The sequence below is a fragment of the Cuculus canorus genome, chromosome 4 (assembly GCF_017976375.1).
Source record: "Cuculus canorus isolate bCucCan1 chromosome 4, bCucCan1.pri, whole genome shotgun sequence".
Taxonomy (NCBI): domain Eukaryota; kingdom Metazoa; phylum Chordata; class Aves; order Cuculiformes; family Cuculidae; genus Cuculus; species Cuculus canorus.
Genome location: NC_071404.1, coordinates 3,944,344 through 3,966,694, shown reverse-complemented (window position 1 = coordinate 3,966,694; position 22,351 = coordinate 3,944,344). Strand labels below are relative to the sequence as shown.

General features: G+C 49.4%; 1 protein-coding gene across 3 annotated transcripts; it reads right to left on the bottom strand.

The window, feature by feature from the left end:
- Positions 1-249: 249 nt before the first annotated feature.
- On the bottom strand, positions 250-22,351 carry PANK2 (pantothenate kinase 2). Of its 3 annotated transcripts, none has more exons than XM_054065626.1 (7): positions 22,122-22,351; positions 9,848-10,200; positions 8,317-8,570; positions 6,734-6,910; positions 6,421-6,544; positions 3,819-3,944; positions 250-2,855 (listed from the first exon to the last, which is right to left on the bottom strand). In XM_054065626.1, the coding sequence occupies exons 1-7, from the start codon at positions 22,282-22,284 to the stop codon at positions 2,805-2,807; spliced, it is 1,248 nt and encodes a 415-aa protein (XP_053921601.1). In that variant the 5' UTR covers positions 22,285-22,351; the 3' UTR covers positions 250-2,804. The 3 variants fall into 3 exon arrangements, with proteins under 3 accessions (XP_053921601.1, XP_053921602.1, XP_053921603.1); XM_054065627.1 differs by lacking the exon at positions 22,122-22,351 and adding an exon at positions 18,610-18,802; XM_054065628.1 differs by lacking the exon at positions 22,122-22,351 and adding an exon at positions 18,610-18,749 and having other exon boundaries at positions 9,991-10,200.

The window sequence follows — 22,351 nt, the reverse complement described above, 5'->3', positions numbered from 1 at the left end:
GCAAACACGGAACTTTTAGGGTCTTTTTCCCCTCCATTAATGGGCTTTGGAATGCGATGGATTTCCAGAGACCAGAGCACGCAGGGAGTGTTCCTCACTGATGCAAACAAGACTCTTGATGCTTCAGTAGAAATATCATTTAGTAAGGACACCGCGATGGACAAAGCTATCACAGATGACTGCTCAGAGCAAAGTCCATCCCAATGCAGATGGAGATAAGAAGGAAACCAGAGAAGAGCTGCAAGGATGTAAAAATAACTGGGAGAATTTATTCCAAGAAGAAAAAAAATGGAACTTACAAAAACATCCACACACAATACATGGGGGAACTTTGGTGTTGGACATCAGACCAGGCGGGATCCACCTAAAATTCACAGAAAGAGGTGCTGCAGAGCCAAAAATGAACACGAAGAAAGCAGAGGAGATGCAGCTCCCAGGGACGCAGGGCAGGGACTCCTCGCAGGCTGCCGGAGGCTTCACGGTTCTGTTCCTCGGCTCCTCAAAACTTCCTTCTTCATTCCAACATAGCTTCCTCCTTCCCTCAGCCTTCAGTTCCCAAAGGCCATAAAAAGCCTCCTATGTAGGACAAGAATTCTGGGTAGCCTCAACATCCCAGAGGTGCCATCTCGCAGTGCCATGGGCTGTGCCAAAGCCTCAGGTGGATCAAACGCCAGCCCAGGGCATCGTGGGCACAGGACAACCAGGAGCCAAGCACCTGGATGCTGCCAAGAGCCGAAGAATGTTTCCTTCTCCACCGAAGAAGTTTGGGCTGGGGGCCAGGACTGAAACAGCAGTGGGTTGTGTGGCAGAGCCACGTCAGCTCCAGCAAAGCTACGATCAGAAATGCGAATGCAGAGGCGTTTTAATACAAGAATGACAAATAAATGAGGATCCAACAGATCCCAAACAGGTTGGGACACCCCTGCCCATGGCCAGGGGCTGGGCTAGGAAACCTCTGAAGGTCCCTTTCCACCTCAAACCTGGCCAGGATCCTGTGTTATCCTGCTTGCAGCCCTCAGCTCTACAAGACACTCATTACCCGGAACGCAGAGCGGGATACGGCCTCACTTGGACTGGCAGGAAAGCATGGACATCATCTTCTGCAGACAGCATGCAGCATGGATTCCCTTCCACGTGGTTCCATTTCATTGTCGTTGTCAAGTTGCTGGATGAAATCAGGAAGTTCTGGGCCCACAGTTTAGGAAACGCCTTCCTTTACGCTGTGCCTGTCTGGAACCCACGGAGAGGACAAGATGGGCTCCAAGAGAAATGCCACACAGGAGCTGATCTAGCAGATTTCATCTTTGGAATTGGTGTTTTCTTCCCTTTTCAGGCCCCAAAGAGAGGCAGGTACCACGCCAAGAACCCAGCGAGCTGTGGAGCACCCCATGAGGATTCAGATCTCAGGTGGCGGCAGCAAGCAGAGCCCAGCATGTACCCACCAGAATGATCTGCACTTCCACCAGGCTCCTTCACCGCACACGGAAGGACAGCGTCCATATGGAACACAGCCACTCAGCCGGACAGCCAGAGCACCGCATGGCAGGGAACACTCGGAACTGCCATCTCCACTTGGCTCACAGCATCAAGAGAAGGTGCGGTGGCTCTTCAGAAAAGCAGCTTCATGCTCCTTGCCTGGAAAAAAATGGCAGTGGCAGCAAGACACAGGGAACACGGACACCCTTGCGGTGAAGATTCCTGTCATCACGCACAATCCAACCTGGGAAGAACTGCAAAGAGCAGGAAAGAAGCTCAGGTTACAGCCCGCCTGAGCGCTGCTTCTCTCTTTTGGGCTGCCCTCTGCTGCCAGCACCTCGGTAGGTTTGAGATCATTCCTTCAGCGTGCAGGAAGCCACCTCAAAATCCACATCCTGAGATCCTTCGGGGCTCCAGGCTGCAGCCACCCAGCTTGCAGAAGAAAACGGAGACATTTCTCCAGGAACTGCTCGTTTAGCAATTAATAAACATAAAACAGAACATTACAGAGGAGATGCCAAGTGCCTGACAGAAGGAATCTCTTTGGTACGGTTATACACAGCCAAGTTTTACAACAGAGAAAAAAACAAAGAAACCCAATACAGTTTCTTCTTAAACTTGGTGTTAGCAGATCTCAGGCTTGGAGGCCAGGAGACTCTCCTGACACTACGCATACTCCAAAAGATTCCCGTGCTCTGTACAGGAGGCTGAAACCAGGATCAGCCTGAGCAGATCTAGGGCACTTGAGGACCTGTGCTTCACCTTTTGCCTCTAACAATATGTACGTATAGCTAAGAAACTGCAGTAACAGAAACAAAACCTCGCTGCCAGCACAGTGGTGTCCGAGAGCCCACGGTACAGTTCAGAGAGAGAAGCTTTCCGATTGGTTTCTACCCACCAAGGCTGTGCTGATGTTCCTCCTCCTTTACAGACAGCACTGGAAATGTGATACCTTTCCTTTGCGGATACAAAACGCTGCAGCTGAGCTTTGAGACAATCAACACTCGAAGGGATCGCGATGGAGGGAATGGAGTGCAAGTCCTTTATGATGCCACCACCACACAGGTGACAAACCAGAGCCGTGAATGCCTTGCGGATGCTCCAGACAGAACCGCTGGCTGCCATCAACGTGCCTGCATACAAACTGCTTTCAAACAAACCTGTGTTGCAATTGAGGATCAGCTGCTACGGGCAGAAACACAACAGTCCTCTCCTTCCCAACTTGGCCACCCACACTAGTCAGGCAGTCAGCGAGGGATGCTCTGAAGAGAAGCGTGAGCTGCAGGACCCAGAAAGTGCCGTGGACTTCACAGGTTCAATGTACAGAATCAGGCTGAATCCAGGAGTTCCAGGAGAGCTCCAACTGCACCAAAATAACCCTGAGGAGCAAACAGACAGGAATATCAAACCCCCAAACATGATAAAGTACAGGAATATTACACGTACATTGCAAGTTTAACAGTTATAAAAGACTGTGGGAAGGAATAACTCTAAGTGGGTACATTACAAAATAGACTCATAGAACAGTTCGGGTTGGAAGGGTCCTTAAAGCCCATCCAATTCGAACCCCCCTGCCATGGGCAAGGACACCTCCCACTGGACCAGGCTGCTCACCGACCTGGCCTTGAACGCCACCAGGGATGGAGCAGCCATGACTTCTCTGGGCAACCTGGGCCAGAGCCTCCCCACCCTCACAGGAAAATATTTGTTCCTAAGATCTCATCTCTATCTCCTCTCTTTCAGCTTAAACCCATTCCCCCTTGTCCTATCCCTGCAATCCCTGATAAAGAGCCCCTCCCCTGTAGCTCCTTTAAGTACTGAAGACCACTACAGAGGTGCTCCAGCTCTCGCATCATCTTCATAGACCCTCTCTGGACTCGCTCTAACAGATCCATGTCCTTCCCGTGCTGAGGACTCCAAAAGTGGACACAGGACTCCATGTGGGGTCTCACAAGAGTGGAGTAAAGGGGCAGAATCCCCTCCCTCTCGCCCTGCTGGTCACACTTCTTCTGATGCAGCCCAGGACATGGTTGGCTTGAAGAGGTTCTGACTATAATGGCTGTGTTGGGAAGGAGAGCTGCACAGAAGCATCCACGTCACCACCAGTCTTGAAAGAAAGCTCAGAAGCAAGATGAGCTTCGCAGTAAACAATCCCAACAATAGCTACTGGAACACTGTACGTGGCTTTTGTGATCCCACACTGGACACCGCAGTCACTGCGGCTGCAATAACAGCACAGCGGGAGCCCACTGTGCCATCCACAGCTGCTGACCCCACATCGCTGCTTCACAGAGGGTTGGAATTCTCACAGAAGACAAAAGAGATATAGAATGTAACTTCACCTCATGCTCCAAGAAAAGTGCTTTTAACTGTCCCTTCGACCAGTAGTCCAAAGCGTAGGCCAGAAGCCTCATCGAGATTGTATTGATCCTAAGGAAATTGCCGACAAACACCACTCGATTGATGTTCTGCAGGTATTAAGGAAAAACAAAGAAACATTTGTTAGGCTAAATTCCATTTTCTGCTTGCAACGACGAAAACCCCACCTCAGAATGAGAAGAACAGGAACAGGTTGCCCAGAGAAGTTGTGGATGCCCCATTCCTGGAGATGTTCAAGGCAAATGCTGGTGAGGCCGCACCTCAAATCCTGGGCCCCTCACAACATGGACAACATTGAAGTACTGCAGAGTGTCCAGAGAAGGGGGACAGAGTTGGGGAAGGGTCTGGAGCACAGGGGTTATGAAGAGCAGCTGAGGGACCTGGGGCTCTTTAGTCTGGATAAATGGAGGCTGAAAGGAGACCTCATTGCTTTCTACAACTCCCTGAAAGGAGGTTGTAGTGAGGTGGGTGTGGTCTCTTCTCCCAAGTGACAGATGATAGGATGAGAGGAAATGGCCTCAAGTTCTACCAGGGGAGGTTTAGACTGGATATTGGGAAAAATGTCTTCACAGAAAAGGTTGTCAAGCATTGGAAGAGGCTGCCCAGGGAAGTCGTGGAGTCACCATCCCTGGAGGTATTTAAAAAACGTGGAGATATGGGACACAGTTTAGTGGCGGACTTGGCAGAGTGAGGTTTACAGTTGGACTCAATGATCGTAAAGATCTTTTCCAACCTACGATTCCATTAATTACGTGACTGCTGAAAGTGTTGGGTAGGATCTGCAGAACATTATAAACATCCACAATTCTCTCAGAAAGCAGCAGCAGCCACGTCACATTAAGCCAGGCTCTTTCTCCCACTATTCTATAATCCACAGGTCTAACTACAGCCTTTCCAGCTTTGGAATTTGAATAGAATGGTTGATTTTCAGCTATGAAATCCTTATACTGGCCAGAAACACTGCTTATCAAGTGCCACCTCCTCTCTCTCCTCCAACTCTGACCTTTGACTCATCGTTAAAAAGTTAAAGTTGAATGGCTCTACTGCGGATTAGGAAAAAGAAGACTTAGAAACCCATACTTAACACAATCCCAAAAGAAAGGAGAAGACCAACCAAGTAGTGAGATTCTGGATTTAAATCAGACTTCCAGTCAAACTTTGCAATGCCAAAATAGTTCTCCTGAGCCAAGAGATGAGCCCTGAAGCTTTTTTGTTCTCCAACAAGAAAATCATTTTCAGTTCCTTCTCTTGCCGAGGAATTGGGATCAAGTCCTCTCTGCTCCTTCACTCACATGAAGTTTTGGGCACTGCAATATATAAAAAGACCTAAAGGTACTGGAAAGTGTCCAGAGGAGGCCACAAAGTTGGTGAAGGGTTTAGAGGGGAAGTCATATGAGGAGCAGCTGAAGTCACTTGGTCTGTTCAGCCTGGAGAAGAGGAGACTGAGGGAGGAACCTCATCGCAGTTTACTGTATCCTAACAGAGGAAGGAGGAGAAGCTGATCTCTTCTCACAGGTGACCAGTGATATCACTCTTCCAATGCCAAGAGAATGGCAAGAAGATGTGCCAGGAAGGGTTATGTTGGACATTAGGAGAAAGTTGTTCACACAGAGGGTGGTGGAACATTGGAACAGCTCCCCAGGGAAGCAGTCACGGCACTAAGCCTGACAATATTCAAGAAGAGTTTAGCCAATGCCCTCAGACACATGGTGTGAATGTTGGGGTTGTCCTAAGCAGGGCCAGGAGTTGGACTCAATGATTCTTGTGGGTCCCTTCCAACTCGGGTCATTCTGTCCTTTCACAGATTTTCCCTCCATCCTCACATTCCTTAACTCTTTCCCCTACCTCCTCAGCACCTTCTTTGCACTCAGCTGCGTGTTCTGGAGGAAGGAGCAAGATCCTGTTTATAACACATCGTGCCTTGTTCCAGCAGGAAACAAAGGTGAACAGTGAGCGTCTGCCAACAGTGATGGGAGGCAGGAGGACGCTTCACCTGTCAGCTCATCCCGTAGGAACAGGCTCGGAACGAAGCGGAGAGCTTGTCTCTGTTCTTTCATAGCCCTGTACAATGCTGCTTGACATGAATGCAACAAGGCAGCACTGTAAAGAAGCTGAAAGCCCAAAGATACCGGAGTGCTTGTGGAAGTGGTGGGGCCTGACCCAGAGAATCAGCAGCAACAAGAGGTCTCCAGCCTCTACGCGCCTCCACCCCACCTTCCCTTCTCTCTCAGTGGTCCCAAGAGCTGTCGCTTCTTGCAGAACTCCTCCAGCCACTAGAGATGCTGCTGAAGTCCTGACAAAGCATTGGAGCTAAGGAGACCCACAGCCAACTCCTAAATCATCCCCTGCTCATGGCACAATGATCTGCCTCAAACTACACAGAAGAGCAAGGACAACATTTACTGAAGAATGTGAAACCAGCAGATCACGACTTACTGAACACCCAAAAAGATGAGCGTGAGCAGGCATTTACAGAAGTGTATGGAGGAAAAGAGATGCTGCGTGCCAGTAGCAGAGGAGTGATGCGTCAGGCAGGAAGCAACAGAACAAATCGCCCCTGAATACCTCATTGAGCGCACACATCCGTGCTATGGAGCCAATGTTATTTGTGATGGTTATCAGAGTAGCCTTCGCGAGGTCTTCTTTGCTCACAGATTCCCGCTTCTCCTTGCTCATCATGTTTCCAAAGCTGTAAGAACAGTTTTCAGGTTAAAGGTCCGAACCTCATGAGGTTTAATAAAGCCAGGTTGGATGGCCAGGATGATTTAGACCAGGTAAAACAGACTAGCAGAAGGAATGGTAGCTCTCCTAAGACACACTGATCCAGTTTTTCACCCTTGCAGAACCTCCCATGAAAATAAAAACCAATCATCCTTACCTGGACGCTACAGCCCAGCCGGGCAATCCGAATCGCTCGTAGTCTCCTCCGTAAATGTCGCGCACTAGCTTGTCCACTTTGGTACTGTCTCCATGAGACGCCATCTCAAGGGCCTCTTCGAAGGTGGAGCAACCAGTAAGAAGACAGCAGAGACCATAAAAGGTTCCCCCTCCAAGGCTGCAAGACGAAGCAAAACCAAAGTCATCCACTTTGCCTCTGAGACAGAGAAGGAAAAGGGCTCCTTGCTCAGCCATGCTCAGTGAGCTCAGGTTGCCCCATTCCTTCAGCTTCTCCTCTTCTCACCAAGAGCAATGATGGAAGAGGAGCAGTTTACTTTAAATCTATTACTTCAAATAACGTACAGCCTGTAGGAACCCCACGCCCTCACCACCTTCTGCAGAGGGCACATTGCTAAATGAGACATTAATTTTCTCATTTTACAATATCCACCTTCTTCCCAGCACTCGGAGACGCCGATCCTAAAATCAACACTAGTTCAGAGGGGTTACTGGAGCAAAAGAGCACAGCTATCCTGAACTTAGGGGCACAGTTCTGTTCAATGTCTTTATCAATGATCTGGACGAGGGGATCAAGTGCACCCTTAGTAAGTTCACAAACGACACTAAGCTGGGAGGAAGTGTTGATCTGCTTGAGGGTAGATCTACAGAGGGGTCTGGACAGGCTGGAGCAAGGGGCTGAGACCAACGGGATGAGGTTCAACAAAGCCAAGTGTCAAGTCCTGCACTTGGGACGCAACAACCCTGTGTAGCTTCAGGCTTGGGGAAGAGTGGCTGGAAAGTGCCTGGCAGAGAAGGACATGGGGGTGCTGGTTGAGAGAGGCTGAACATGAGCCAGCAGTGGCCAAGAGGGCCAACAGCATCCTGGCTTGGATCAGCCATGGTGTGGCCAGCAGAAGCAGGGAAGGGATTGTTCCCCTGGACTCAGCACTGTTGAGGTCACACCTCAAATCCTGGGTTCGGTTCTGGGTCCCTCATTCCAAGAAGGACACGGAGGGACTGGAGTGTGCCCGGAGAAGGGAACAGAGCTGGGGAAGGGGCTGGAGAACAAGTTTTATGAGAGGCAGCTGAGGGACCTGGGGTTGTTTAGCCTGGAGAAAAGGAGGCTGAGGGGTGACATCATTGCTCTATACAACTCCCGGAAATGAGGTTGTAGTGAGGTGGGGGTTGGTCTCTTGCTCTGTTGCTCTGATCATCTTTGTGGCCTCCTCTGGACCCATTCCAATAGTTCCATCTCCTCCTTACGTTGAGGAATCCAAAACTGGACAGAGGACTCCAGGTGGGAACTCACCAGAGCAGAGTAGAGGGGGAGAATCCCCTCCCTCACCCTGCTAGCCACACTGCTTTGGATGCAGCCCAGGACATGGGTTGGCCATCAGGGCTGTGAGCACACATTGCTGGCACACGTCATCTTTGTGACAGAGAACTGACCTTGCAGTAAAAGCAGGAGCTCAGTCGTTCACCTCCCCACCTTTGACGCAGCTTGGCCCTGAAAATGTCATCTACAACACAGGAATACATTCCACACTCTAAATAAAACTCATTTTACTCCCCCACCGCACTCACCTCGTGCCCGTCACCCGTTTATAGTTCTCTTTTGAATACACGGCCAAAATGCTGACCCCTGAGCCAATGTTCACCAACAGGAGAGGATACGGATTCTCCAGGTTGAACGGGAGCTTCTGACATCTTTCAGCATCCGTCGGGTTTTCAAAATAGTAGCATTCTGAATGTCCATTGAATCCAACTGAATCAATGTAAAGAACTCCTTTAATAAGGCAATCGAGCTCATCGAGCTTACGAAGCTGAAGGTCACCCATCTGGAGGATCAAAAAAGAAGACTATTATTCAAGAAGTAGCAAAGGACCCAAAGCGTTTGTGCTCAGGGCTGGAAATACACCTTCCCTGGCAGCTAAACTCAGCCAGCGACGTCGCTCCCTGTGGTGGCTGAGAGGAAAGTATGGGTTGCAGAAAGGCTCCGTCTCTCTCCACGCATGTGGATTCCTAACTACCCTGGCCCTGAAGCATGTGGGCAGGGACGAGGGAGGAAAAGAACCACCAGATCTACAGATGGACGCCAAGAAAATCCCATCAACTTCTACAGGCCTGATTCTTTAAATGGTTTTAAATCGGAGGGGAAAGATTTAGATTGGACATTAGGAAGAAATTCTTCACAGGGGTGATGAGGCACTGGCACAGGTTGCCCAGAGAAGCTGTGGCTGCCCCATCCCTGGAGGTGTTCAAGGCCAGGTTGGATGGGGCTTTGAGTAGTCTGGTCCAGTGGGAAGTGTCCCTGCCCATGGCAGGGGGTTGGAACTGGATGGGCTTTAAGATCCCTTCCAACTCAAACCATTCTATGATTCTGTGATTTAGGCCCAGAGTCTGAGGTATGAAAAACAAAGAAAATGTGAAGGGATTTAACTGCTGGGCTTAAAAAAAAAAAAAAAAAAATCAACCGCAAACCACCTAGAAAACAGAGAAAGTTATGAAATTGTTTTCCCCTCATGTCACTGCCTCGACTGCACAAAAAGCCCTTTCTTTGGTGCATTTTTTCAAGCCCTGGTTAAACAAAGTATTTATCAGACATGTTTTTCACCTATGAACATGAGTCAAGCTTGTAATGAAGCTGCAAGATGATGTCAAATCTCAGCCAGTAAGCCCGGCTTTGGTTAATTCACCACCAAATGTGACCACCAGCTCGCTCACACGCACATTAAAGGTGAAACCACATGAGCAAAGGAACAATAAATCAAATATTAAGCATGTGAAAAGACAGCAATGAGGGAAAAAAAAACCCACAAGACCGAGATCAGCAGGATCAGAGATTAAGAACACAGGGAAAGTCTTCAAAGAGCCATGGAAGTTAGTGAATATTAATTAGAGTTACAGTAACATTGCGCTTTTCTCTCCTAATTTAGAGATGCAAACGTGTCTCCCCATGCCGCTTCCCAAACTGAATTTAATTACAGTTAGGTACAAACTTCCAAAGCGAAGATTTAGAGAAGTTTTAGAATCTGCAGAGAGAGTTTTCTAGTTTTAAGCTTTAAAAATTAGCCCACTACCAGATCCTAATGGTACAGAAGCCAAAAATGCCTACTGTGCGAAAGTCCTGCTCAAATTTGTACGCTCCACCTCCCGTGGCACATAAGGTAGTATGGAGGCTTGTGAACTCTTTTTCGCTTCCCATTTGAATAAAAGCAGGCATGTCATGAGTAGGAAAGCGTATAAAGTGCAGATTGCCTTTACGTCCACACATGGTAAGGTCCTTTAGTTCAAGGTGCACATCTCGAATGCCTGTAGATCCATAGGCTACGTTTGAGGTCAGGTATTTGCGGATGCTTTTGAGGTTTTCCACTTCTTCCACCTCTTCTTCAGCGGTGATGTCTTTTGGTTCAAAATAAACCAATTTGACCAAGGTTCCTCCAATATCCAAGCCGAACCAAGGAAAAACTAAAAGAGAGAAGATGAAAAAAACAAAGAGAACAGGTTATGATATTGGCACACTACCAACAAAACAGCGTCACAGAATACCAAAGCCCAAAAGTAAAACCCACACTATTTCCATCGTGCCGCAGGGTGAATCGAGGTCAGAACACCCCCATGGACAGGTTGCATAGGGAACCCATCTCAGATTCAACCTCTGCTGCACAGGCTGGATGAGCAAGACCTTGGGCACCATTAAGGCACCCATTATGGGTCTGGAGGACACAGAGCTTGGTTGAAGTTTGGCCCAATGACAGATTTACACGCCAGCAGGGTGGAAGGTGGCAGATCATGGGCTTAAGCAAGATTGTCTTCACTACCAGCACGGGCAGACCAAGAGTTGCATCAGTTCAGCTTGTGAAGATGTCATTGCCCAGGAAGAAATGTGCTCACACCAGCGCAGCACATCCCCAACCAGGCAAGACATGTCATAGGATCACAGAATCACAGAACACTTTGGGTTGGAAGGGACCTTTGCAGGTCATCCAGTCCAACCCTGCTGCACCAGCAGGGACATCTTTAACTGGATCAGGTTGCTCAGAGCCCCATCCAATCTGCCTCTAGATGTTTCCAGGGATGGGGCACCTACGAGCTCTTTGGGGAACCTGGACCAGTGTCTCACCACCCTCATTGTGAAGCATTTCTTCCTTCTATCTAGCCTGAGTCTCCCTTGCCTCAGTTTAAAACCATTCCCCCTCATCTTGTCACAATAGGCCCTGCTAAAAAGTTTGTCCCCAGCTTTCCCGTACTCCTCTTTAAGTACTGAGGGGTCACTAGAAGGTCTCTTTTCTCCAGGCTGAACAACCCCAACTCTCTCAGCCTGGCCTCATAGCAGAGGTGCTCCAGCCCTCGCATTATTTTCATGGCCTCCCCTGGACCCGTTCCAACAGATCCATGTCCTTCTCATGCCAAGATACTTAAATGAACACTTAGAAACCGAATTAATTCATGCCATTTTCCATCCCATCCATCTCCGTTTGATCTATTCACTTAGTGGTAAACAAAGAAAAAAACGTTAGCAATCTGATCTGTCCCGAGACTCTGCTGTACGTGAAAGCAATGCCTGTTTGGAGGCACCTCATGTCCAGGGACTCTCAGCACTTGATATACAACCCTCACAGCGCTCGCATCGCCCCACACAGCGCTGACAACGCCCCACGCAGCGCTGACAATGCACACAGTGCAGGTCTGTGACTTTAATCCTCAGCTACTTCTTTTTATAAAGTCCTGATCCTGAGCCAGAGCCAGGGATAAAACCAGTGCTTTTACATCAAAGGGATGTACAAACGTTAACTAATTACAACACGTAACTGAGGTAGACAAGTAATCTAAGATGCCCCAGGGAGACAAAAACAAATGTCTAATTGGATTATTTTATTAGTTAAATTCCCCCACGGTACAAAATATGCATTAGTGTCAGGCTCGACAACATTTATAGCTGTACCAGATAATGAGCTGCTTGGAAAAGATCAAGAGAAAAACCTGATCAGATGGAATCTGCGATTAGAGCTGAGAACTGGAACAGATTAATATTACTATTAATGAGCTAAAGGATAGGCTACAGCTAACGAGATAGACGGGCTCCAGCGCAGAAGGAAAAACGCAGCCACATGTCATGGCTTATGGCAGCAAGATTAAACCCTGACGGTTTTGACAAAGCCAAAAAAGGAATGGTTAGAAACCAAAACGGAATGAATGGAACGTAGCTGCTACTTAAGTTCCTCTGGAAAGGCGCATCTCTGGTTTCAGTAACATCCTTACATGTCAGGAGACAGAGATGCCAACACACTACTGTCGATTTGCAAAGCGTGTTTGCTCTTTGCAGGCAGAGAAGTGCGCGCCAGCCTGGCTCACATCGCCATCTAAAGGGGACCTTCTACCAGTCAGGCTCAGGGAAGCAGCAGCCTGGTTCCCACCGCTGTTGGAAGGCAGGCCTTCCACCGGTCAGGCTCAAGGAATCATAGAATTGCTTGGCTGGAAAAGACCTTTGAGATCATCACGTCCAACTCTACCTGTCCAGTACTAAACCACATCCCCGAGCACCTCATCTACCCGGCTTTTAAATACCTCCAGGGGTGGGGTCTCCACCACCTCCCTGTGCAGCCTCTACCGGTGTCTCAGAACCCCTAGAGTGAAGAAATTCTTCCTACTGTCCAATCTGAACCTGCCATGGCACAACTTGATGCCATTTCTTGTCCTATTGCTGTCACTTGGGAGAAGAGACCAACACCCACCTCGCTACAATCTCATTTCAGGGAGTTGTAGACAGCAATAAGGTCTCCCCTCAGCCTCCTCTTCTCCAGACTAAACAACCCCAGGTCCCTCAGCAGCTCCTTGTAAGACTTGTTTTCCAGCCCCTTCCGCAGCTCCGTTCCCCTTCTCCGGACGCACTCCAGCCCCTTAATGTCCTTCTTGGAGTGAGGGACCCAAAACTAAGAACAAGATTTGAGGTGTGGCCTCACCAATGCCGAGTACAGGGGGACAATCCCTTCCCTATTCCTGCTGGCCACACCATGGCTGATCCAAGCCACGATGCTGTTGGCCTTCTTGGCCACCTGGGCTACTGCTGGCTCACGTTCAGCCACTATCAACCAACACCCCCAAGTCCTTCTCTACCAGGCACTTTCCAGCCACTATTCCCCAGACCTGGAGCACTGCATGAGGTTATTGTGTCCCAAGTGCAGGACCTGGCACTTGGCCTTGTTGAACTTCATCCCACTGGCCTCATCCCATCGCTCCAACCTGTTCAGATCCCTCTGCAGAGCCTCCCTACCCTCAAGCAGAACAACACTCCCACCCAGCAGCAGCCTGGCTCCCACCGCTGGGCAGGTGTGTCATCCCCCCATGCCAGCAGCACAGGAGGTGCACACCAAAGCCCTGCCAGTGCAACTGCAGAAGCACCAAGCCCGCAGGGAGCCAAATACCCAGAGGCAGCTCTTAAGAACACCAAGCAGCAAAGAAAAGAACTCAGAGGCAGGAAGGGGGCTCACTCCCGAAGAAAGCCATCTTTACAAAGCCATACAGGCAAGCAAAGGTCTGAGACGACATCCCCTCTCCTTGGAGGGTTAAATTGGCTGCTGTACAGAGCGGAGGTGACGCAGCCCCTTTTCGAGCATCACGGCTCCCCAGGCGCTGCCGCAGCATCAGTTACCCATGTTATTTTTAAATCACCAAGTTATTTTTATATATTTACATCGAGGCCACCCTGAACCATCACCAAAGGGAATCTTGAATGAAGATGCAAGCTCTATTTTAGGAGGCATGTCCACATCTCAATCATCCTCTATTTCTAACGCATTTACTTCAAACAAGAACAGACAAAAATATTTGTTCATGAATGAGAGAAATTTAAATCTCCAATGGAGAGAGAAAGCGATTCAAGGACTTTTTTCATGACAACTTCTCCTGTACTCCAGAATTCAGGACTGCAAAGTCTATCAGGATTGCAGGATGGAAACTCTACTGAGGGCTTTACATGGAGAAACGTTGAGCACATGTGTCTTCATAGAACGGGCTGGGTTAGAAGAGACCTTAAAGATCATCCTGAAAGCTCTGGGGAGACCTTAGAGCAGCCCACCAGTGCTTAAAGGGGCTACAGGAAAGCTGGGGAGGGGCTCTTGATCAGGGAGTGCAGGGATAGAATAAGGAGGAATGGTTTTAAGCTGAAAGAGGGGAGATTGAGATAAGATCTTGGGAAAAAATGTTTTCCTGTGAGGGTGGGGAGGCAATTGGCACAGGTTGCCCAGGGAAGCTGTGGACGCCCCGTCCTGGAAGATGTTTATGGCCAGGTTGGATGGGGCTTTGAGCAGCCTGATCCAGTGGAAGGTGTCCCTGCCCATGGCGGGGGGGTGCGGGGATGCTGGGGGTGGAATTGGATGAGCTTTAAGGTCAAATAATCACAAAACAGTTTGGGTTGGAAGGGACCTTACAGATCATCTAGTTCCATCTAGGTCCCTTCCAACCCAAATCATTCATGATTACAAATTTCTATTCCTTCAAAGAGGAATGAAGCCTGCAGAGCCTGGGCACAAGGCTCAGCAGTCCTCACTCAGCCTGGCCTCAAACACACATCCAGCCCCGGCTCAGAGCGGTGCTGGCTCTGGGTGCAGCTGCAGCTGCAGAAAAGGCTGCGACGCAGCAGCTGGGGTTCTCCATCTGCCAACAGCTCGGCTGTACCTTCACTAAGTCACCGGGGAGAGATTCGAAAAGATAGCCTATTAAGGTAATTAACTTAAACCAAATGATTCTTAATTATGGATCTCTCATTCTATACATGCCAGCCACAGGTTAGGAATCCAAGGAAGAAGTGTGCCAGCTCAAAATTAAGCAGTTCTTTACTTTACCGTACTGGAAAGGATTCTCTATGCAGTAAAACCTACACTGAGAGCACTCAAATAATCTGAGGCATGGACAGAACTTTCCCTACAAACCCATTTTTGTAGGAAGGGGCTGTAAGACACAAACAAGAGGAGTAAATTATTTCAATGATATGGAGAACCATTTTCTTCTCTGACTCTTACAGGAAGTCAGCTAACATGAACACGCAGAGCAGCAGCAGCACTTCCATATCCGAGAACTACACAAATCCATGTCTTCAGAGGGCGGAAGGAGGAAGCTCTCTTGGATCAACGCCATTACCATCTGCCACTGAGATCTCTCTTAAAACACTGATTTTTTCCCAACATCTACAGCGTGGCTCAGAGCCACCCAAAGGTCTCTCCCTTGTAAGCCTCCACAGCATGTTTTCCAGGACGGCTGCTGCAGAAGACAATGGATCTAGAGCAGCATGAGAACTGGTGGCACCCAGGAGCCTTTGGGCAGCCTGGAGGGCAGTGTTCATCAGTCAGAAGGTTCTGCTGAAATAACCAGCACAAGACAACATCAGCTTCAACAGCCAACGCAAACGCATCTCTGCTGCTGCTTGAAGCTCTCCACGATGAGAAGGAGCCTCGCATGTCTCTCCTTCCAAAGCACTCTCCAGCCAGAGAATCATAGAATCACTAAGTTGGAAAAGACCTTTGAGACCATCAAGCCAAACCATACCTGTCCACTACTAAATTACATCCCTAAGAAATTCATCTACCCGTCTGTTAAATACTCCCAGGGATGGTGACTCCACCACCTCCCTGGGCAGCCTCTGTCAGTGCCTGAGAACCCTTTCAGTGAGGAAAATAGAGTCATAGAATCACTGGGTTGGAAAAGACCTTTGAGATCATCCGCAGGGAGGATGAAAAACCCACAGGCAGAGAAGGGGAAGGGCCTCACTAAACAAACCTTCAGCCTCTCCTCCCGCCCAGCACCTCCCAGGAAGCATTTCATCTCTCCCTGGGTATTTGGACATTTACAAGAAAGGCAGGAAATCCACCTCCCAATGCCACAACTTCAAACCTTCTACAGTCTTTTGTTTGAAGAAACTCCATATGTTACTTTGTTAGCACAAAAACAGCCAGGAATCCTGCTCTCACACACTGTGTGAGACATGAATACAAATGCAAGGAAATTTGGAGTGAAAAACAGCGAGGTCCAACAAAGGGACTGAAGGAACTGGCAAGACTGTGGCCACGCTCAGCAGGTCAGGCACACAACCAGGAGCCATGTGTCCATCTGCCTCCCTAAGCCAACACTTTGCAACAGTAGTTATAGAATGATGAAATGGTTTGGGTTGGAAGAGACCTTAAAGTCCATCCAGTTCCAACCACTGGAAGACCTTCCACCGGATGAGGTTGCTCCAAGCCCCACCCAACCTGGCCTTGAACATCTCCAGGGATGGGGCAGCCACGACTTCTCTGGGCAACCTGTGCCAGGGCCTCACCACCCTCACAGCTAAACACTTCTTCCTAATACCCCATCTCAATCTCCCCTCTTTCAGCTTCAAACCGCTCCCCTCATCCTGTCCCTGGATTCCCTGATAAAGAGCCCCTCCCCATCTTATCAAGGATCCTTACAGCAATTTTTTTCTCTCCAAGAAAAAAAGGTCTTCCTCTCTTGGCTCGAGACGGTATTGTTTTGGCTCGACAAAGTGCTGTTTCGCCTGAGCTGCGGCACTTATCAAAAGCAGCTTCATAGACACATTTACATGCAGATCTTTGCTGAATAAACTCTCTTGTAATAGGAAAACTATAGGTACGCAATAACAAAAAAAAACAGCCTGTAAAGAAAGCTCTGGGCTCACAGGATTAAGTAACCTCACACAGGGAAGAGCTCAAGGATCCACCGTGTTCCCACAGCAGCGCTGCACCCTCCCTTCATCTTCAAATCCCTTTTAGAGTTAGACTGGAAGCTCTCTGGGGCAAGAGAAAGACAATGCCTTTATCTGTTACACTAATCACGTTACAAAACTGGACGGTATATAAATAACAAACCCTCAACAGACTTATTTGGAAAGCTGCAGAAGCATCAAGATGAAAGAGGCGATGTAATTAACCATCTCCACGGTGGATTTTCTCCGTGCGACAAGCGGCTCAAGTTGTGTCACAGACTGATCCCAAAGTTATGAGCCAATTAGACCCAAAGCTAAAAAGATCAGCCTGCGAGGAGCAAGGATGGCTGCTGATTTAGCCGAGCGTATGACAGCATCTCCATGCTTCCTCTAGAATATCCAACATTACATTTTCATGGTCTTCTACCACTATGGAAATCTCACAACTCGGGAAGAAAGGATTCATCAGCATAAAGCGATGCTAAGACTGCACATCCCAGCATCGGTATAAAAAGGCTCTGCTTGAAATCCTCATTTCACACACAATTCAAACCATAAAAAGGTAGTAAAAATTAAAGCAGAAGGGGGAAGATTTAGACTAGACATTAGGAAGAAATTCTTCACAATGAGGGTGAGAAGGCACTGGTGCAGGTTGCCCAGAGAAGCCGTGGTTGCCCCATCCCTGGAGGTGTTCAGGACCAGGTTGGATGGGGCTTTGAGCAACCTGATCCAGTGGGAGGTGTCCCTGAGTGGGCTTGGAACTGGATGGGCTTTAAGGTCTCTTGCAACCCAAACCATTCTGTGATTCTATGAAATGTTGTACTGCAAAGGAGCTGCCAGAACAGGATTTTATTTGCACCTCTTCTTGCACACAGTCCGTATTGAGAAGTTAAGGCAATGTTTACATTAAGGCTTTGCAAAATGCTGATTGAAGATACTAAGTTTAAAAAAAAACAAAGGGATCAGCTTGAAAGGACTACAGAATGGATGAGTACATGGGTTTTTCTTTTGAAACCACACATGCATTCACTTTTAGAAATGATCTGCAGGGTGCTCTTCTTGATGTTTTTGGTACATGCTTTCTGTTGGAATCCGTGACTATTCTACAATCAAATATAATTCATGCAATTTTGAGCAGACCTTAAGAGCTGCCTCCCAGTACCTGAAGGGGCTACAGGAAACCTGGGGAGGGAATTTTACCAAGGACATGTGCAGCAGCACAGGAGAGCCAGGAGCAAGTGGGAATGGGGAAAAGGAGGACATGGATTAACAGAACTGCTGACCTATTCCTCTTATTAGGAGGAGAGTCATTATAAAAACTGTTCCCTTGCTCATTAAGATCTGTCGACAGTGGTGTTGTGCTTGGCATTTAACTCTTCCCACAACAAGCCCTTTGATCTGTTCGTTAATGTAAACATAATGGGAAAGTCCTCTTCACTCAGCCAGGGCATTTCCAGTCCACTTTGTAAGTGCAGTTTTCAGTAATGGTACCAGTATTTTGTTACCAGAAAGGAATTCTTCCGTATTGCCTCCAGAGCTGATAAAGCCATATTATATGACAAGAGTCATAGAACGGTTTGGGTTGGAAGGGATCTTAAAGCCTATCCAGTTCCACCCTCTGCCATGGGCAGGGACACCTCCCACTGGATCAGGCTGCTCAAAGCCCCATCCAACCTGGCCGTAAACATCTTCCAGGACGGGGCGTCCACAGATTCCCTGGGCAACCTGGGCTGGGGCCTCACCACCCTCACAGGAAAACATTTCTTCCTTAAGATCTCATCTCAAACTCCCCGCTTTCAGCTTCAAACCATTCCCCTTCATCCTATCCCTGCACTCCCTCACAAGGAGCCTCTCCCCAGCTTTATATATATAACACATAAAAAATATAATACAAAAGATATATGATAATATATAACTATATATTATATATGTTATAAATATTGTATATAACATATATATTATATATGCTAGAATATATTTTATGTATCATTATAGAAACGGTCTATTATATCTTTTCTGCCTGTACTAATAATGCCGTCAGGCTCCCCTTCACACTCCACCACCGTGATACCACAAAGCAAATAGGAACTTCAACAAATCTCCGCTCCACAACATTTTCCTGGATACTTCTTGCTTCCTTCCGAGAGCAACAGCGTCCTTGATTTCTCCTCCTTTACCTGTGGCACACTGAAAATCACAGCACCTGCGTTACAGCTCTTTCCCCCTTACGAAGAGCAGCAGGGAATATTCAGTGGCCTGAGGTGCAGGAAGGCACACGGCTCAGATGCTGCACGTCACGTTGTTGCAGACACATCCAATTCAATTCCTTTCTTCCTTGGTTTCCGCAGCAGAAAAGCCCTCGCTGCACAGCGCTGGAACAAGACAGACAAGCGGGGAGGAAGAAAGATCACGAGCTTGAACCGCAGCCCACTGAAATCCTTTCATTCCTGGGGAAGCAGGGCTCATCTGCCAGGGCATCTGCCAGCGCCGGCAGGCAAGAGGAGCCTCAAGGTCACTGAGCTCGTTCGCCGCGATCCAGCAGCGGATAAGTAGGAGCTAAAGGAAGGTGGTTTTGATGAGATGCGTACTGAGCGGTTTGCTTTCATTTAGGCTTGCTTGAATCTTCCTTAAGGTGGGATTGAGCGTTTTAACCTTCAAAGCATGATTTACATTGACACCAGGTGTTGTGCACACACTCAATCATATTTCTCATCCAATTACCACAAAAATCATTTAGTGAAGATGAGCTATGTTGTAATCCTAGAATCACAGAATGCTGTGGTTTGGAAGGGATCTTTAAAGCTCATCCAGTCTGACCCCCTGCAGAAGCATGGACATCTTTAACCAGATCAGGTTGCTCAGAGCCGGATCCAATCTCACCTTGGATATTTCCAGGGATGGGGCATCAACCACCTCTTTGGGTAACCTGGGCCAGGGCCCCACCACCCTCATTGTAACAAATTTCTTCTTTATAACCAGCATAAATCTCTCCTAATTCAAAATCTTGTAACTCCCAATCGCACTACACTCACCTTCCAGTTGGGATCTAAACGGTGTCTCGGAAGCTGCCAGAACCCCTGTTCTCCCACGCCAGTCTCTGCTTCGAACCTCAGCGCAACAAACCAGAACCTCAACGGCCAACTTCAACCCATGTTTTCCACAGAACCTGCCCCTGAGCCAGGCAGAAAACTATAATCCCCTAATGCCTTGCTCCATCTAAGCCCACCCTAATCTTCATGCCATGGATCTCCTTCATTTCCCTACAGCTGGTTGCAACCTCTTAACCAGCGCGTCCCTCATTAACCACCTCGCAGCTTGCTGCGAATTCTCTTTCATCCTATTCATTCTTCAGCAAGCAAAAAACCTATCATTACCTCTGTTATTTAATGTTAACCTCACAAACATTTCCTAGTGCAGGATCAATCCTATAATCCAGCAACGATCTGGAAACGGAAGGAATGGAGAAAGGCAAAGGAAAGGCAGGTTCGCCAAACCACACTGACACTACCTTAGCTCTGCCGAGCTGCACTTGCCTGAAATCAATAACGCAAGCAGCATCCACTCAGCAAATGCCTTTTGAAGCCTTCCGAGAGATAATTCCTATTTTTCACACTACAAGAGGGAAAAAAAAGAAATTTCCCTTTTTCCAGCAGCCAAAAAAAGAGAAAGAAAGCTATTTAAAACTTTGTACTGACACAGTAAGAATAAACACCCAGCAGATCCAGCCTGGCTACGAGATGCTGGGCAATTCCGATTCCCATTTTCAGCCTAGATGCCCTTTTCACAGCTGCGCAGGTAACGGGGAACTACACGGATGCTATTTCATTTTCATGGCATGGCAATTTCCTTCCAGCAGGAAGGATTCCAGCATGAGTAAAGAAAGAATCGCTGTTCCACAGCAAACATGGCTGAAGTCACCAGCCAGAGCCACCTGAACGCAGCTCCTGCTGCCAAAATGAAGGCTGCATCCATTTTGTACCTAACTCATTCCATGGACCTTTTCTGATATAGTGCTTAAAAACCTAGTGAAGGGAAGTGGCTTTGCCCGGTTCGCGCTGTGCCCAATCCTGGCCAACCTTGGACTCTCCCCTCCCCAAATTTACACCGTTCTCTTCGCTCTCCTTGGCTTTTCCTCCACCAGTTATAAGCCCAGCTGCACAGCCATCACCCCTGGCCACTCCATCTGCCCATTCATCTCCTTCTCCTTGTCCACCGTGTCCTTATCACTGACCTTTCCTCTCTCTCTCTGGTCCAAGGTCCTTGACTCAGGCATCTCAGCCCCGGCACAGCTTCAACCTCTGCATTCCAACCCACCAAGCCAGCTCTCACCCTCAGTCTCCCTAAGCTCCTGTAGCTCAGCTTGTCCCATCCTCCATTCCAACTTGCCAAGTCCATGTCATTGTCCCACCACATCCCCATCATGCTGTACCCAAGCTGGCCATGCTGGGCCCATGCCACCACCCCACCACGCTGTCCCCCAGCTGGCCATACTGGGCCCATGCCACCCCCGCACCGTGTCCCCACAGTGCTGTGCCCATCGTGGCCAGCTTGGGGACATGTCACCTCCTCACTATGTCCCAATCACGCTATCCCTAAACTTGCCTAACTGAGCCCATGGCATCAACCCATCGTGCTGTCCACAAACTGGCCACACCGGGCCCATGCCACCACCCCACCATGTTGAGTCCAGCATGACCAGCCTGGGTTCAGGCCACCTCCCCACTGTGTCCCCACCACACTGTCCCCAAACTGGCCATGCTGGTCCCATCTATCACTCCACCATGCTGTCCCTAAACCAGCCATTGAGGGCCCATGCCATCACCCCATTTTGTCCCCATTGTGCTGTCTTCAAGTTGGACATGCTGGGCCCATGTCACCACCTCACTGGCTTGTTCTCAAACTGGCCACACTGTCCCCAAGCTGGCTATGCTGGGCTAATGTCACCACACCACTGTGCTGTCCCCAAGCTGGCCATGAGGATGCTGAGGATGTCGTCCCCAAGCTGGACACACTCCCCACACTGGGGACGTCCCCAAAGAGGCCACACTCTCCCCAATCTAGGAATGCTGTCCCCAAGGTGGGCACGTTCTCCCCAAGCTGGAGATGCTGTCCTCGAGGTGGGAATGCCACCCCCAGGCTGGCCACGCTGTCCCTGCTCTCCACAAGCTGGGAATGCCATCCGCAAGCTGGGCTCATGTCACCACACCACTGTGCTGCCCTTAAGCTGGCCACGTTGTCCCCAAGGTGGCCATGCTCTCCCCAAACTGTAAATGCTGTCCCCAAGCTGGAGATGCTGTCCCCAACCTAGGAATGCCATCCCCAGGCTGGCCACACTGTCCCCAAGGTGGCCACACTCCCCAAGGTGGGGATGCCATCTTCAAGCTGGCCATGCTGGGCTCATTTGCCACACCACTGTGCTGCCCCCAACGTGGCCACGCTCTCCCCAAACTGTGAATGCTGTCCCCAAGGTGGAAATGCTGTCCCCAAGGTGGCCACGCTGTCCCCAAGCTGGTGCCCCCCCTTTGCTGTCCCAGTGTCCCCGCCCCCCACATTACGGAGACCCTCTCCCCAGCCCCACCCCTTCTGACCCCGCCCCTTCTGCCTTAGCCACGCCTACCCCTCACTGACTCCGCCCCCTGTCGCGCTCATTACCATACGCCCCCCCCCCCCCCCGCGCCCCCTCACTCACGCGGGCGGCTCTTGCGCACCGAGTCCCGGCGCTGGCGGCTGCCGGGCCCGCCCCGTTCGCGGAGCTCCGTCCCCGCCGCGCTGCCGCCGCTCCAGCGCTGCGAGGCTCCGCTGTCCGCTCCCCGCACGGCCCCGCACCCGCCGCCATTGCGCAGCGGCTCCATGCGCAGCGCAGCCCGCGCCCCATGCGGCGCCCGCAACGCCGCAACCGCCGCAGCCCCGCCGGCCACT

Excerpts from the sequence above, each read along its gene's own strand:
- PANK2 (XM_054065626.1), bottom strand. The coding sequence starts at position 22,284 with ATGGAGCCGCTGCGCAATGGCGGCGGGTGCGGGGCCGTGCGGGGAGCG. Across the intron at positions 8,571-9,847 it reads TTGAGCAGGACTTTCGCACA|ATGGGTGACCTTCAGCTTCG; the intron begins GTAGGCATTTTT and ends TTGATCCTCCAG. Across the intron at positions 6,911-8,316 it reads AAACGGGTGACGGGCACGAG|CCTTGGAGGGGGAACCTTTT; the intron begins GTGAGTGCGGTG and ends TTCGTCTTGCAG.